Here is a 16,554-nt window from a genome sequence, read left to right as displayed (position 1 = left end):
CCTAAAGCTGGGCAGACACTGTATGATATTTTCAATCATTGTACTTGGCTCCAGCTCAAACTGTACGACAAAACCGCACGGTGTAAAAGTTCAGAGCGCACGATTTATGTTCTCACACTATACGGCCCGATACTCTGATGCGATCTGACTGCTCACATTGTACGTTCAAAAACCACACGTCAGACTCGTGTTTCCAGAAGCAAAATGTAAACAGAAGCTTTTTTCCCCCAAACTTTATTTACATTTCTTATTTTTACAAAAACTCTCGATGGGAGACATCAAAGTAAAAAAAAAAAAAACAATACAAGACTTTACATGAGTTGAAGAAAGGGGGGAAAAAGAAACAGAAGCTGCTCTCCCAAAGAGATGATCACTGTTTATGCTCTCTCCAATTCCGCATCGGTGTTTGCACATGCACAGTGCGAGAGGTTGGACGCTTGTAGCACTTCAGCAGTGGGATACCCTCACGACGGCCAACTAGAATATCAAACAGGTTTGATTTTCATCCGACCATACGATTGCCGATCAGGAGGTGGTCGTGAGAGGTTAAACGCAGCTCATTACTCCATGTATACTACACAATGCAGGACCCGCGATTAAGCTGAAACTCAGTGCGATCCAAAAAATTCTCGCACGACTGAAAAATCGGCTGAAAAAGGGCCAAAACTCACACAGTGTAAACCCAGCTTAAGTACTGAATGCCTGGGCACCAGTAGATCATGGCAGTGTTCTATTTATTTTGACACCAGTTATATCAGATGGTTATCTAATTACAACTTGGCTTTTTTTTGAATTGCCTTTTTTAAGAAATAAAAAAGGCATATTTTACAAAAGCACATTTATCTGTAAACACCACCACACGACACACCTCACATTAACGTGTTGGTTTACATAGAATGAATGAGTCAACCGATCATTGTTAGTGGAGGCACATTTTACCCATAATCCCTTTGGCGTCTATCTGCGTTTGTTACAAAATTTCAGAATTAGTGCATTATTCAACATTAAAAGATATATGTTATATTTATCTTTGTACAAATGACAGAACTGACATTAATGGAGTTATTCTATCAGTATTAATTTTATTTATAAACCAAACCATAAGTCAGCACTGCTTTATTTTCCAAGACCTAATGCTGTTATTGACTAGAGAGTTGAGCTTCACTGCTCCTCTCAACTGCTTCACTGCTGGAAGCTGTGTAGTAAACAGGAGCTTCCAGCAGGGGGCAGGGCGCTCATAGACAGAAGTGCTGATTCATTGTTTGGGTCTGTGGTCGCCTTTGATGCTACCAGAAGCGATCATGGTGTTAAAACTCAAAATCAACTTGTTAGTAGTTGCAAGTGTACCAGAGACAATACTGGAGGTTATTGGTTATCGTTATCTGTAGCTTCCGATAAATCTTTGGGTGGTTTATCGGTTTAGCTTTATAAAAGATAACTTTTCAGTTAGCTGATTATCTATCGAAGCTATTTTTTTGGTTAGCTGTGCCCACCACTGAATACTACATTAAAGAACTTACGCTTATCTGTAGATCTGAATTATTTTTTGGAACTTAAAAGTTGCCCCCAAGGAAATGCTGTGATAAAAACTGTTACACATACGGAAAAAAAAAAAATGCAATTTACGAGGTCTGTGAGAAAAGTATCCGACCTTTTAATTTTATGCAAAAAATATATGGATTTGATTCATATGTTTTTACGTCAGCCAAGCTTGAACCTTCGTGCGCATGCGTGAGTTTTTCCACGCCTGTCGGTTGCGTCATTCGCCTGTGGGCAGGCTTTGAGTGAGCACTGCTCCACCCATCTCGTTGTTGTTTCATTGCGAGGAAATGGTGGAATGATTTGGGCTTTTTTTTCCATCAGAATTTTTTCAGAAACAGAGACAGGTAGCTGGAAACCATTCGAAAAATTTATCTGGCTTTCGGTGAAAATCTTACGGGCTTCACAGAGAATAAGGAGTGTTACTACAGCTTTAAGGACGGCCCACAATGGCGCTCGGTGCGCCGCGCCGTGCTCCGAGCCACCATTGAGAGGCAGAAATCACCACATCATTTCTAAACGGATCGCTGTGTGGAGCCGGGACCGTCGTGTGCAATTTCTCTGGTTATCGCAAGAGCTGGACATCAGCCATTTTCTGGCAGATTTCACTTTTAACAAGAGATTTTGTCATGGAAAGCCGCGCGGAGGCTTCGCGCGTCATGACGGATTCGCTGATGAAGCGAGACAAAGGAACACCTCCGTTTCGGAGTGTTAGAGGACAAGTTGGGACATGTCCAGTTCTCCACAATTTCTCTTAAGCCCAGGTTACACATAGACGGTTTTGTCGGCGAGTAGTACGTAGACCGAAGTTTGCGGTAGTTCCGGCTGTTTTCGCGGTGGAAAGGGGCGGAGCGCGCACAGCGGGGCTCCTCCTCGCTCTTTCCCCCAAAAAACTCTGTCATAATTGTGTTTAGAAGCCAGTCACCATTTGCTTTATTATACAGCTGTGTAGCTAATAAGCAAAATAATCTCCAGGACGATTTGCGCGCTCACGCACATAAAATAAAAATAAAAAGAAACTCCGCTCCATGCTGCTGTGGTGCTGCTGCTCGCTCCAAAAACTGTCATGATTATAAAATAAAGGACAAAAGAGACATAAGTCCTGCTCACAGGCTGCTACCAGATACAGGACATGTTCACATCTTCAAACTCCAGACATCTCCACGTCACTACATATGCAGTCCCTGATTGGTCGTCGCAGCGCGACAAGAACTGCGGCACTACAGGAAGCGACAGGATGAAACGGCGATTAAAAAGTATCAAACGCCGTTGTTCGCGTTGTCGCTGTCGTCACAGGAGGTCTCCGGGAGCGCTCCCGGAATTATTCGACATGTTGAATAATTTTTTCGACGATTCCCGGTAAAGCTGGAACTAAGCCGGCGTTAGTGCCGGCGTTAACAACGGCATGTGATCCTTAAGACGGCCAAAAACTCTTCTGGGACCTTCCGGGAGCTCTTACCGTCTGTGTGTAAACGGGGCTTTATACTCACTCGACTGGTAAGCACTGAAAGCCGAGATAGGCTTGTCCCAACTTGTCCTCTAACACTCTGAAACGGAGGTGTTCTTTGTCTCGCTTCATCAGCGAATCGGTCGTGACGCGCGAAGCCTCCGCGCGGCTTTCCATGACAAAATCTCTTGTTAAAAGTGAAATCTGCCGGAAAATGGCTGATGTCCAGCTCTTGTGATAACCAGAGAAATTGCACACGACGGTCCCGGCTCCACACAGCGATCCATTTAGAAATGATGTGGTGGTTTCTGCCTCTCGATGGCGGCTCAGAGCGCGGCGTGTCGAGTGCCATTGTGGGGCGTCCTTAAAGCTGTAGTAACACTCCTTATTCTCTGTGAAGCCCGTAAAATTTTCACCGAAAGCCAGATACATTTTTCTAATGGTTTCCAGCTGCCTGTCTCTAGCAGTTTCTGAAAAAATTATGATGGAAAAAAAGCCCAAATCATTCCGCCATTTCCTCGCAATGAAACAACGACGAGAGGGGTGGACCAGTGCTCACTCAAAGCCCACAGGCGAATGACGCAACCGACAGGCATGGAAAAACTCATGCATGCGCACAAAGGTTCAAGCTTGTCTGACATAAAAACATATGAATCAAATCCATATAGTTATTGCATAAAATAAAAAGGTCGGATACTTTTCTCACAGACCTTGTATACTTGGGAAAATATAGTACTTTCACCAAACTCAAACAGTCTGGATTGATACTGTAGATGTGGACAATCAGTCAAGTGACACATAAGTGACCTCTAATTTCTTACAAATTTAAATCATTAAGTGCATTAATTTTGGAGAGTCTGGCAAGAAAAAGTTCACAAATGCCCCATCTCATGATGTTAAAGCTGCAGTGTATCGGAACTGGAGCTTCTAGAGGGAAACATGGAGTGTTTTGGGAGGGTGGGGATTATTTACAGAGCCCTCAGGATGGATCTCACAGATTATCCTCAGACAGAAGTGTTTTTAAATGTGTCTCCATATCTTTGTGACATCATAAGGCAGGCTGAGTTTAAAGCCGGACGTTGGTGACCAGCAAGCACATAGATCTTGAAATAAGTTGAAAAGAATGTTATGCAACAAAAGATTTCTAATCAGGTTGATGTTCTCTAACTCAAACATCATCTCAAAGCAGAATTTTAAGGTTCAGTTTTTGGTTTGCTCCAGATGGGTGATGCTTCACTCTCTGAGTCTCCAGAAGAAGAGGAGGACAATGACAGTACCGGCTTAGACAAAGGAGACTGTGATTCCCAAAGTAGCCTTCAGGGGTCTACGGATGACTGGCTTGGAGGTCCCCGTAAACGCACCCAAACTCTTCCCACCTTCAACTGCCCCCTCATCGGGATGGCAACAAAGGCTGAGGCTGTGAACCGATGGAGTCGCATCCAAGAGAGTGTGGAGGAGAAGAGCGGGACATTGTCAGAGGATATATTTAAAATCCTGGACCTCCGAAGTTCATCTCTGTTTGGAAATTCTCAGATGAGCACCAAGGAAGGAGATGACAAGTCCACAGGCCAAAGAGGAAGTGATGTCAGAGGTTCCACTGGTGCTATCGCTCCAAAACCCGTCTGTAACTCCCAGAGGGATGCAGTGGTGTCTGATCAGCCGAAGGTACTGGACCTGAGAGAGACTGGTTCAGGTCAGCAGCAGAACTGCAGGTCTGTGCAGCAGCCAGGCAGCCAGCAGCTCGCTCACAGGTGAGTTAACGTTAAATTATTGTTTTTAAGCTGCAGAAAGCTGATAAAGTCATCGCACAGTCTTTAAGATCAGCAATAAAGTCACGTGGTTTAGACGTCATGAGCATTAATTTTTTGGGTTGTGAAAACCTTTGATCAACAAAATATTTTCAGCAGATGTAATTTGTCCTGGAACATCGTGTAGCTCATGGATAGAAATGTGACTAAACCTGGATATGCACAACCAGGAGACTCGCAAAGTCTACGTCTCCAGAATGTGCACAGAAAGTCACATGATCACCAAAAGCTATAAAAAATAAAGACTCAAAGGTATCTGACTAATGGAAGAGACAATACAGTCCCCAACCTTAACCCACAAACCTTAACTGAATCTAACCTGAATTTTAAGATTAACCTATCTCCCAACATTAACCTAACCTTAATTTGACAATTATCTTGAACAGTTATATTAATTTCACTTGAACTTAATCGTTAAACTAATCCAAACACTAAAATGAACTAAATCATGAATGTTAACATAATCGTAACTAAAGCCTAATGTTAACCTAACTGCAACTGAACCATTAACCTGAAGTTCACTTTAACTTCACGTTGAAATTAACCTAACCTTTACTAAACCACTACCATCAACCCAAGATTAATTTAACCCCAAGATGACCCAAACCCCATTCTTAACTGAACCACTAACCTTAACCTAACCTTAACTCAACAATTAGCCTAAACAATAATCTTAACTTGACCTTAAACTTAAATGAACCAATAACATCAACATAATTCTAATTAAACTGTAATATTAACCGAACCACTAACTTTAAGTCAACCACTAAATTTAACCTAATCTTAATTTAACTTGATGATTAGCCTTAAACAATTATATTACCCTCATATTAACCCTAAAACTAACTGAACCATTAACCCTAACATAACCTTAACTAAGCCGTAATATTATCCTAACCTTAACTGAACCATTAACATCAACCCAGCATTAATTTAACCCACAGATTAACCAAACACACCTCAGCCACATGGGGTGTGCAGCCAGTACACTCTGAGTGCCGGTCCCAAGCCCGGATAAATGAGGAGGGTTCCAACAGGAAAGACATCCAGCATAAACACACCAAAAAACCCCCACAAAACATGCAGGGGACAAATCGAATTTCCATACCGGATCGCTCGACGCCCGGGTTAACAATGACCACCACCGATGTCATTGCCCAACAGGGTGCAGGTGGAAATTGGGCTACTGCTGGGGGAAGAAGAAGAGGAGTAGAACATGTCCAGAGACAACAGGAGAAGAGGAAAACTAGAAGGGTGGAATTTAGAGTCTGAACATTGGCACAGAATGGAATGCTGGCAGTATGATTGGTAAAAGGAAAGAGCTGGCTGACATGATGGAGAGGAGAAAGGCAGACATATTATGTGTGCAAGAGACCAAGTCTAAGGGAAGTAAGGCCTGGAGCATAGGGGGTGGGTTCAAGTTGTTGTATCATGATATGGATAGAGAGAGAAATGGTGTTGGGGTCATTTTACAGGAAGCGTATATTAAGAATGTGTTGGAGGTTAAGCGAGTGTCCAACAGGGTGATGAGTATGAAGTGGGAAATTGAAGGGTTGATGATGAATATCACATGTGCATATGCCCCACAGGTAGGTTACGAGACGAAGAAGAAAGAAGATTCCTGGAGTGAGTTAGATTAAGTGGTGGAGAGTGAACCCAAGCATGAAAGAGTGGTGATTGGAGCGGTCTTCAGTGGGCATGTTAGTGAAGGGAACCAAGGTGATGAGGCAGTCATGCCTTTATGTGTGGTATCAAGGACAGAAATGTGGAAGGGCAGATGGTAGCTGATTTTGTAAAAAGGATGGAAATGGCTGTGAACACCTACTTTAAGAAAAGGGAGGAGCACAGAGTGACATATAAGAGTGCAGGAAGATGCACACAGGTGGACTACATTCTTTGTAGGAGATGCAAGTTAAAGAAATTGGAGCTTGTAAGTTGGTGGCAGGAGAGAGTGTAGCTAGACAGCATAGGATGGTGTTTTCTAGGATGACTTTAGAGGTGAAGAAACAAAAGAGTCAGAGCTCAACAAAAGATCAGATGGTGGAAACTGAAGGAGGAAGACTGTTGCATGAAATTTGGTGAATTTGGTGAGACAGGCACTGGATGGAGGGGAAGCAGTTTTGGACAACTGGAGAAGTACTGCAGATGTGGTGAGAGAGACAGCTAGGAAGATACTGGGTGTGACATCTGGACAGTGTAAGGAAGACAAGGAGACTTGGTGGTGGAATGAAGATGTCCAGGAAAGCATAAGAGGAAAGAAGTTGGCAAAATAAGAATTGGGATAGTCGGAAAGATAAAGAAAGTAGACAGGACTACAAGGAAATGTGGCATAAGGTGAAAAGAGTTGCAAAAGCAAAGGAAAAGGCATATTGTGAGCTGTACAAGAAGTTGAACAGTTAGGAAGGAGAATGGACTTGGTCAGACAAAGGGACAGAGCAGGATGCCTGAGGAGTGGAGACGACGTGTGCTGGTTATTATTTTTAAGAACAAGGGTGATGTGCAGAGCTGCAGTAACTACAGAAGCATGAAGCTGATCAGCCACAGAATGAAGTTATGGGAAAGAGTAGTAGAAGCTAGTCTTAGAAAACAGGTGAAGATCTTTGAGTAGCAATGCTGAGAAAGAGCACTACAGATTCAATGTTTGCTCTGAAAATACTGATGGAGAAGCATAGAGAAGGCCAGAAGAAATTATATTGTGTGCTTGTGGATTTAGAGAAACCTTATGACAGGGTGACAAGAGAAGAATTGTGGCATTGCATGAGGAGGTCTGGAGTGGCAGAGGAATATGTGAGGCTAGTGCATGAGATGTACAAGGATAGTGTGACAGCGGTGAGATGCACAGTAGGAACAGGGATGTAAGAATTACGCATTTTTGCATATTTACGGATTTTTAAATTTCTGCCAAAGTGTTTTGCATGAGGTATAAATCAGTCTGTTTTGAAGGCACGCGTTAGATGTCATAAAAAAACATTTTACAACAATCATATGCTTATACAATACTAACGTAAATGGGTGTGAATTGCCATAAAGTGATCAAACTACAAAAAAATTAAAACTTTCTTTGAAATTAGTCAAAATCTGCAGAAAGACATAATAGAAAGGAACAAAACTGGTGATCTAGATGCCAGGAACATTGACAGAGAAGCAGGCATCATCGACTTGTGGGATTGGAGGTTGTGTGATATCCAGGGGCCTAATGTACAAAGCGCGCATACACATAAAAACATCAATCAATCAATCAACTTTTTTCTTATATAGCGCCAAATCACAACAAACAGTTGCCCCAAGGCGCTCCACATTGCAAGGCAAGGCCATACAATAATTATGAAAAATTATGAAAAACCCCAACGGTCAAAACGACCCCCTATGAGCAAGCACTTGGCCACAGTGGGAAGGAAAAACTCCCTTTTAACAGGAAGAAACCTCCAGCAGAACCAGGCTCAGGGAGGGGCAGTCTTCTGCTGAGACTGGTTGGGGCTGAGGGAATGAACCAGGAAAAAGAGATCGATCACTAATGATTAAATGCAGAGTGATGCATACGGAGCAAAAAGAGAAAGAAACAGTGCATCATGGGAACCCCCCCACAGTCTACGTCTAAAGCAACATAACCAAGGGATGGTCCAGGGTCACCCGATCCAGCCCTAACTATAAGCCTTAGCGAAAAGGAAAGTTTTAAGCCTAATCTTAAAAGTAGAGAGGGTATCTGTCTCCCTGATCTGAATTGGGAGCTGGTTCCACAGGAGAGGAGCCTGAAAGCTGAAGGCTCTGCCTCCCATTCTACTCTTACAAACCCTAGGAACTACAAGTAAGCCCGCAGTCTGAGAGCGAAGCGCTCTAATGGGGTAATATGGTACTACGAGGTCCCTAAGATAAGATGGGACCTGATTATTCAAAACCTTATAAGTAAGAAGAAGAATTTTAAATTCTATTCTAGCATTAACAGGAAGCCAATGAAGGGAGGCCAACACGGGTGAGATATGCTCTCTCCTGCTAGTCCCCGTCAGTACTCTAGCTGCAGCATTCTGAACCAACTGAAGGCTTTTTAGGGAACTTTTAGGACAACCTGATAATAATGAATTACAATAGTCCAGCCTAGAGGAAATAAATGCATGAATTAATTTTTCAGCATCACTCTGAGACAAGACCTTTCTGATTTTAGAGATATTGCGTAAATGCAAAAAGGCAGTCCTACATATTTGTTTAATATGCGCTTTGAATGACATATCCTGATCAAAAATAACTCCAAGATTTCTCACAGTATTACTAGAGATCAGGGAAATGCCATCCAGAGTAACGATCTGGTTAGACACCATGCTTCTAAGATTTGTGGGGCCAAGTACAATAATTTCAGTTTTATCTGAGTTTAAAAGCAGGAAATTAGAGGTCATCCATGTCTTTATGTCTGTAAGACAATCCTGCAGTTTAGCTAATTGGTGTGTATCCTCTGGCTTCATGGATAGATAAAGCTGGGTATCATCTGCGTAACAATGAAAATTTAAGCAATACCGTCTAATAATACTGCCCAAGGGAAGCATGTATAAAGTGAATAAAATTGGTCCTAGCACAGAACCTTGTGGAACTCCATAATTAACTTTAGTCTGTGAAGAAGATTCCCCATTTACATGAACAAACTGTAATCTATTAGACAAATATGATTCAAACCACCGCAGCGCAATGCCTTTAATACCTATGACATGCTCTAATCTCTGTAATAAAATTTTATGGTCAACAGTATCAAAAGCAGCACTGAGGTCCAACAGAACAAGCACAGAGATAAGTCCACTGTCCGAAGCCATAAGAAGATCATTTGTAACCTTCACTAATGCTGTTTCTGTACTATGATGAATTCTAAAACCTGACTGAAACTCTTCAAATAGACCATTCCTCTGCAGGTGATCAGTTAGCTGTTTTACAACTACCCTCTCAAGAATCTTTGAGAGAAAAGGAAGGTTGGAGATTGGCCTATAATTAGCTAAGATAGCTGGGTCAAGTGATGGCTTTTTAAGTAATGGTTTAATTACTGCCACCTTAAAGGCCTGTGGTACATAACCAACTAACAAAGATAGATTGATCATATTTAAGATTGAAGCATTAATTAATGGTAGGGCTTCCTTGAGCAGCCTGGTAGGAATGGGGTCTAATAAACATGTTGATGGTTTGGATGAAGTAACTAATGAAAATAACTCAGACAGAACAATCGGAGAGAAAGAGTCTAACCAAATACCGGCATCACTGAAAGCAGCCAAAGATAACGATACATCTTTGGGATGGTTATGAGTAATTTTTTCTCTAATAGTCAAAATTTTGTTAGCAAAGAAAGTCATGAAGTCATTACTAGTTAAAGTTAATGGAATACTCAGCTCAATAGAGCTCTGACTCTTTGTCAGCCTGGCTACAGTGCTGAAAAGAAACCTGGGGTTGTTCTTATTTTCTTCAATTAGTGATGAGTAGAAAGATGTCCTAGCTTCACGAAGGGCTTTCTTATAGAGCAACAAACTCTTTTTCCAGGCTAAGTGAAGATCTTCTAAATTAGTGAGACGCCATTTCCTCTCCAACTTACGGGTTATCTGCTTTAAGCTACGAGTTTGTGAGTTATACCACGGAGTCAGACACTTCTGATTTAAAGCTCTCTTTTTCAGAGGAGCTACAGCATCCAAAGTTGTCTTCAATGAGGATGTAAAACTATTGACAAGATACTCTAACTCCCTTACAGAGTTTAGGTAGCTACTCTGCTCTGTGTTGGTATATGACATTAGAGAACATAAAGAAGGAATCATATCCTTAAACCTAGTTACAGCGCTTTCTGAAAGACTTCTAGTGTAATGAAACTTATTCCCCACTGCAGGGTAGTCCATCAGGGTAAATGTAAATGTTATTAAAAAATGATCAGACAAAAGGGAGTTTTCAGGGAATACTGTTAAGTCTTCTATTTCCATACCATAAGTCAGAACAAGATCTAAAATATGATTAAAGTGGTGGGTGGACTCATTTACTTTTTGAGCAAAGCCGATAGAGTCTAATAATAGATTAAATGCAGTGTTGAGGCTGTCATTCTCAGCATCTGTGTGGATGTTAAAATCGCCCACTATAATTATCTTATCTGAGCTAAGCACTAAGTAAGCACAAAATACACAGAGAAACTCACAGTAACGACCAGGTGGACGATAGATAATAACAAATAAAACTGGTTTTTGGGACTTCCAATTTGGATGGACAAGACTAAGAGACAAGCTTTCAAATGAATTAAAGCTCTGTCTAGGTTTTTGATTAATTAATAAGCTGGAATGGAAGATTGCTGCTAATCCTCCGCCCCGGCCCGTGCTACGAGCATTCTGACAGTTAGTGTGACTCGGGGGTGTTGACTCATTTAAACTAACATATTCATCCTGCTGTAACCAAGTTTCTGTTAGGCAGAATAAATCAATACGTTGATCAATTATTATATCATTTACCAACAGGGACTTAGAAGAAAGAGACCTAATGTTTAATAGACCACATTTAACTGTTTTAGTCTGTGGTGCAATTGAAGGTGCTATATTATTTTTTCTTTTTGAATTTTTATGCTTAAATAGATTTTTGCTAGTTATTGGTGGTCTGGGAGCAGGCACCGTCTCTACGGGGATGGGGTAATAAGGGGATGGCAGGGGGAGAGAAGCTGCAGAGAGGTGTATAAGACCACAGCTCTGCCTCCTGGTCCCAACGCTAGACAGTCACAGTTTGGAGGATCCCAAAAAATTGGCCAGATTTCTAGAAATGAGAGCTGCTCCCTCTAAAGTGGGATGGATGCCGTCTCTCCTAACAAGACCAGGTTTTCCCCAGAAGCTTTGCCAATTATCAATGAAGCCCACCTCATTTTTTGGACACCACTCAGACAGCCAGCAATTCAAGGAGAACATGCGGCTAAACATGTCACTCCCGGTCTGATTGGGGAGGGGCCCAGAGAAAACAACAGAGTCCGACATTGTTTTTGCAAAGTTACACACCGATTCAATGTTAATTTTAGTGACCTCCGATTGGCGTAACCGAGTGTCATTACTGCCGACGTGAATTACAATCTTACCAAATTTACGCTTAGCCTTAGCCAGCAATTTCAAATGTCCTTCGATGTCGCCTGCTCTGGCCCCCGGAAGACAATTGACAATGGATGCTGGTGTCGCTAACTTCACATTTCTCAAAACAGAGTCGCCAATAACCAGAGTTTGATCCTCGGCGAGTGTATCGTCGAGTGGGGAAAAACGGTTAGAGATGTGAACGGGTTGACGGTGTACACGGGGCTTCTGTTTAGGGCTACGCTTCCTCCTCACAGTCACCCAGTCAGCCTGCCTTCCCGACTGCACGGGGTCTGCCAGGGGGGGAACTAACGGCGGCTAAGCTACCTTGGTCCGCACCGACTACAGGGGCCTGGCTAGCTGTAGAATTTTCCACGGTGCGGAGCCGAGCCTCCAATTCGCCCAGCCTGGCCTCCAAAGCTACGAATAAGCTGCACTTATTACAAGTACCGTTACTGCTAAAAGAGGCCGAGGAATAACTAAACACCCAGAGCAGAAAAGTACGGGAGAGACAGGAGAAGCCGCCATGCTAAAACGGCTAAGAGCTAGTAGCTACGCTAAGCTAGCGGATTCCCAAACAGGGAATCCGACACTAGACAGGCTGTGGAGCAGCACAGGTAACGCACGACAACAGTGCTAAAATAAAATAAAAATCCACTAGACAGGCTGTGGAGCAGCACAGGTAACGCACAACAACAGTGCTAAAAAATAAAATAAAATAAAAATAAAAATCCACTGGACAGGCTGTGGAGCAGCACAGGCAACGCACGACAACAGTGCTAAATAAAAATCCACTGGACAGGCTGTGGAGCAGCACAGGTAACGCACGACAACAGTGCTAAAAACATGGCGTACATCTGTCTCCACATCAGCGTTCAGCTGTATCAAAAGTGAAATGACCGTGGAAATGTGCGGTGCACCACACACAAATCCTGGCTGGCATACGCACGTTTCTACAGCTATTGTTCCACTGTGGACACGTAGAGGTGATGCTGGGAACCATTAAAGGTGTGAAAACAAGAAGTCATCAGAGTGATGTGCAGTGACACACAGATGAGCAATTAATACATCCATGTGTTTGTAGTTATAGGGGTGGACATAAAAACATGTGCAAAGTGATGTGTAAAATGGTAGTAACAGTAGGTGCATTAGTGTTGTTAGGGGACCTTACAAATGGTGCAATCCGACGTGAGTGTGTATTCAGGGAAGACAAGGTTTTTCCTGTAAATGAACTGGCTCATAAGCCGAATTCCATTACCAAGGTGACTGTTACTGGAGTTGCGCACAGAACTGCAGCTGGTCCAGAGCGGAATACGGCGAGGAGCCAGGGGTTGTCTGTGCCCACACAGGTGCTGGCCATGCTGGTCTTACTGGCATCAGGGGCATTCCAGCATGAGCTGGCCGAGTGGTCAGGCGTGTGCCAGTCAACCTTGAGCCGAGCCATGTCAGCTGTGTGGAACGCAGTGGTAAATGGACTGCATTTATATTGTGCTTTTCTATCTGCATCAGACGCTGAAAGTGCTTTTCAAGGCTGCTGCTATGCAAGGTGCTCACTACACACCAGGAACAACTTGGGAATTAAAGACCTTGCCCAAGGGCCCTTTCCAATCAGGCTGGGATTTCAACCGAGGATCCTCTGGTCTCAAGCCCAACACTTAATCTCTAGACCATCACTTCCCCGCAGTCATCCAGATATCAGCCAGGCACATCACATTCCAACTTTAAAGCACATTTTGCAGCGAGAGCCGGTTTCCCTAATAAAATCTGAGCTATTGACTGCACACATTTTGCTATAAAGGCACCATCACATGATGGATTTGTTTTTGTTAAAAGGAAACATTGTCATTCCATCAATGTTCAAATCATATGTGATGCATAAATGCATTGGGTTGGGAACAGGCTGGCATGGTGCACAATAGATGGCTGCATGAATAATTAATTTATTCGTATAATTGTTCTGAAGGAAAACCAGCTTGTGCACCACATTTCTTTTATCCTCCGTGTGTGTGCGCGCTGCTGTGAGCTCACTGCGGCCATGACCTCACGCACACATGCTCCCACTAACATATTTCTCATTTATTCCATTTAATGGGGTACTAAATAAACCATCCCTGCATATGTCTACATCACTTGCAGTCATCTGCAGCGCATACTCTGTATAATTTCTTTTCTGTGTTCATGTTGACTGATCTGATGGAGGGGGAATCTCAGCTCCAGGGCCTATTTGCATGGATTTGCATATTGAAATAGGGGCGTGGAAAGGGAGGTACTTGTTGCGTATGCATGTGTGCTCAATTCCACATTGAATGGGATGAACAAAAGAAAACCTGCACCCTCTCGGCCCTTTCTGGAATAGTTTGGACAACACTGCCTTAAACTCTCCCCTAACCTTAACATAAACCCTACACTTAATCTATCCAATAATCTTGATTTAATGCTGGCCTTAATCTAGCCCCTAATTTTAACCTAGCCTTAACCTAAACCCTAATTTTAACCTGGTTAACTGGTTCTTGTGTCTGAGTTGAAAAATCAGAAGCAACACTGAAATGATGTTTGCTTTGTTTGAACACAAACTCTGCAGAACTCTAAATTAAGGATTCATTGGGATCCAGTTAGTACCTGGTCCTGAGTTCATTACTGTAGCGTCTGTGCTACGGAACCACAGGACCAAAGTTGGAGATAATGTAGTAGGAAATGTGAAGCCCGACCTCAGTATCAACGCTCGGCTGCCTTCAGTGGTCACATGACGCTCTGTGCAAAAATATCCCCGTCTGGGAAGAAGACATTTGTTAGTGTACCCAGATGACCAAACCACCGTGACATCTTATCATGTTTAAAAGCTTGATGTCAGTCAAAGGTGCATCTCCAAAATATCACTGTATTTAAAATGTTATGTGCACAGACTGGCTACAGTGTTCTCCATGATTATGTTCCTCAAGATGCTTTTCTGAGGGAATGTAGACTTCTTTACCATTGCGCCTGTCATAGTCTGAACTTTGTGTCCTTGCAGTCTGCAGCAGGAGAACAAGGAGTTAAAGGCCACAGTGGCTGAGCTCAAGTCTGCTCTGGAGTTGGAGCGCCGCCATGTGGCCGCCCTTGAGATCTGCCTGAGGAATGCTGAACGCAGCAGGGATGAGGCCTTGAGGCGCAATGAGGAGCTGCAGAGAGACATTGAGCAGTTCCTCAGCAGAGAGTCCCAAGTTCCCCCCTAAACGTAGCAGTTGGATGCCAAAGAACACAGACTCAGGACTCTGCCAACCTCGGCAGAGTTCAACCCACAGGAGCTGCTAATGGAGGACGGCGTCCTCGTCCACACTGTGTTCATGTTGACTCTGTGTGGCTCTCTGCAGGATGGTCAGTAAATATGACCTCGAACAGGCTTTTAACGAGACAATCTGTGTGAAATCACAGGCACGTTCATCCTCTGTGAAGGAGTGACATCATGGTTTATGGATTAATGATGTCATAGAGGACATGCAGGAAAGAAGAAGTGTTCCATGTAGAAGATGAAAGTTTTGACAAACTGCCTCGAGATCAAGACTCGCTGGAATACTATTAAACCTGGACATTAGAAATACATTGTGTAAGAAAGAGTAAAAAATGTCTTTTTGGTTCTGTTTAGTGTTAAATTAATAATAAAAAAATCCAACAATTTAAAGTGTTTGTTGATTCAGAAGAAAATATTTTGCACATTTATTTTTATCATGATAATAAATGAAGATTGTATCTCAGCTGTGAGGTTGCTGGGCAGAGGCGTTTGGCGACGTTCATACCATTGAAGGAATCTGTGTTTTTTTTCGGGTCCTGGTGCTTCAGCTCTTACTCTATGGTTGCGAGACTTGGATGCTAACCAGTGACCTAAGGTAACGACTGCAAGTCTTTCCTAATGGGTCCGTCTGGAGAGTCCTCGAGTATCACCTGAATTACTTTGTGTCAAACCAACTGTTACTTGAGAGACTCCGACATTATGGCAGCTGCCTCAGTGTTGATGACCTCAAGTCAAGTCAAATCTCGGAACATGTGCTGGTGCCGTGGGTAGCTGCATCCACTGCACCATGGAACCTCCCTCTGTCCTGGATGGCAACCTTTGGAAAGTAAGCATCTGTCTGTTGAAGCCAGGTCAAAGGTGGGTGTGTCCTTGGACTTTTCAAACTCTTGACCACTAAGGCACCTTTGTGTTAGATCATATAATGAGAAACCGCCACATGTCCAAAATGACGTAGCTCATGCTTCCCCTCAATGCAAGTGACAAGGTGATACCTGGATGTCTTTGGTACCGGGTGTCTGTGGAGGATCCTTGGCTGCCACTGGAACAACTTTGTGTCAAATGAACGATTACTAGGGAGACTACAATGAGAAGTTGAAGATCTCGACCACTTGAAAAGGTCAAAGAGATGCCTAAGTTTCACCTGGCTGTGGCAGATGGATTGCTACATTTGGGAGGTAGGGTTGAAGGTTAACCATGTGATTGGGTGCTACCTGTCTGCTATCTTGGCCAAGATGCTTTAAAATGATACCTCACATTCACACACCAGTGTTACAGTGATGCCACGGAAAGTGCTCAACTGCACACAAGGAGCAATTTTGGGATTAAGGACCTAATCCCCTGGACATCAGTGATGTTCCAATTGTACCACCTGACACCAAACAGATATTGACCTCAGCACCTTTAGACCACCCAACCATTAGTCTGAAGATCATCGAAACCACC

The 16,554-nt window shown here is 43.1% G+C and overlaps 1 protein-coding gene across 1 annotated transcript in view; it reads left to right on the top strand.

Annotated features, from left to right (window-relative positions):
• The window catches only part of arhgap25 (Rho GTPase activating protein 25), a 54,199-nt gene extending 38,701 nt beyond the window's left edge, over positions 1–15,498 (top strand). Inside the window, exons 10-11 of the mRNA XM_034171231.1 lie at positions 4,208–4,737; positions 14,854–15,498. Of these exons, the coding sequence (XP_034027122.1) occupies positions 4,208–4,737; positions 14,854–15,055 (732 nt within the window). The 3' untranslated portion in view covers positions 15,056–15,498. The remainder of the gene's footprint in view (positions 1–4,207; positions 4,738–14,853) is intronic.
• The last annotated feature ends 1,056 nt before the right edge of the window (positions 15,499–16,554 follow it).

This window comes from Thalassophryne amazonica, chromosome 5, assembly GCF_902500255.1.
Source record: "Thalassophryne amazonica chromosome 5, fThaAma1.1, whole genome shotgun sequence".
Taxonomy (NCBI): domain Eukaryota; kingdom Metazoa; phylum Chordata; class Actinopteri; order Batrachoidiformes; family Batrachoididae; genus Thalassophryne; species Thalassophryne amazonica.
The sequence above is the reverse complement of the archived record's forward strand: the minus strand, read 5'-3'. Positions and strand labels throughout refer to the sequence as shown.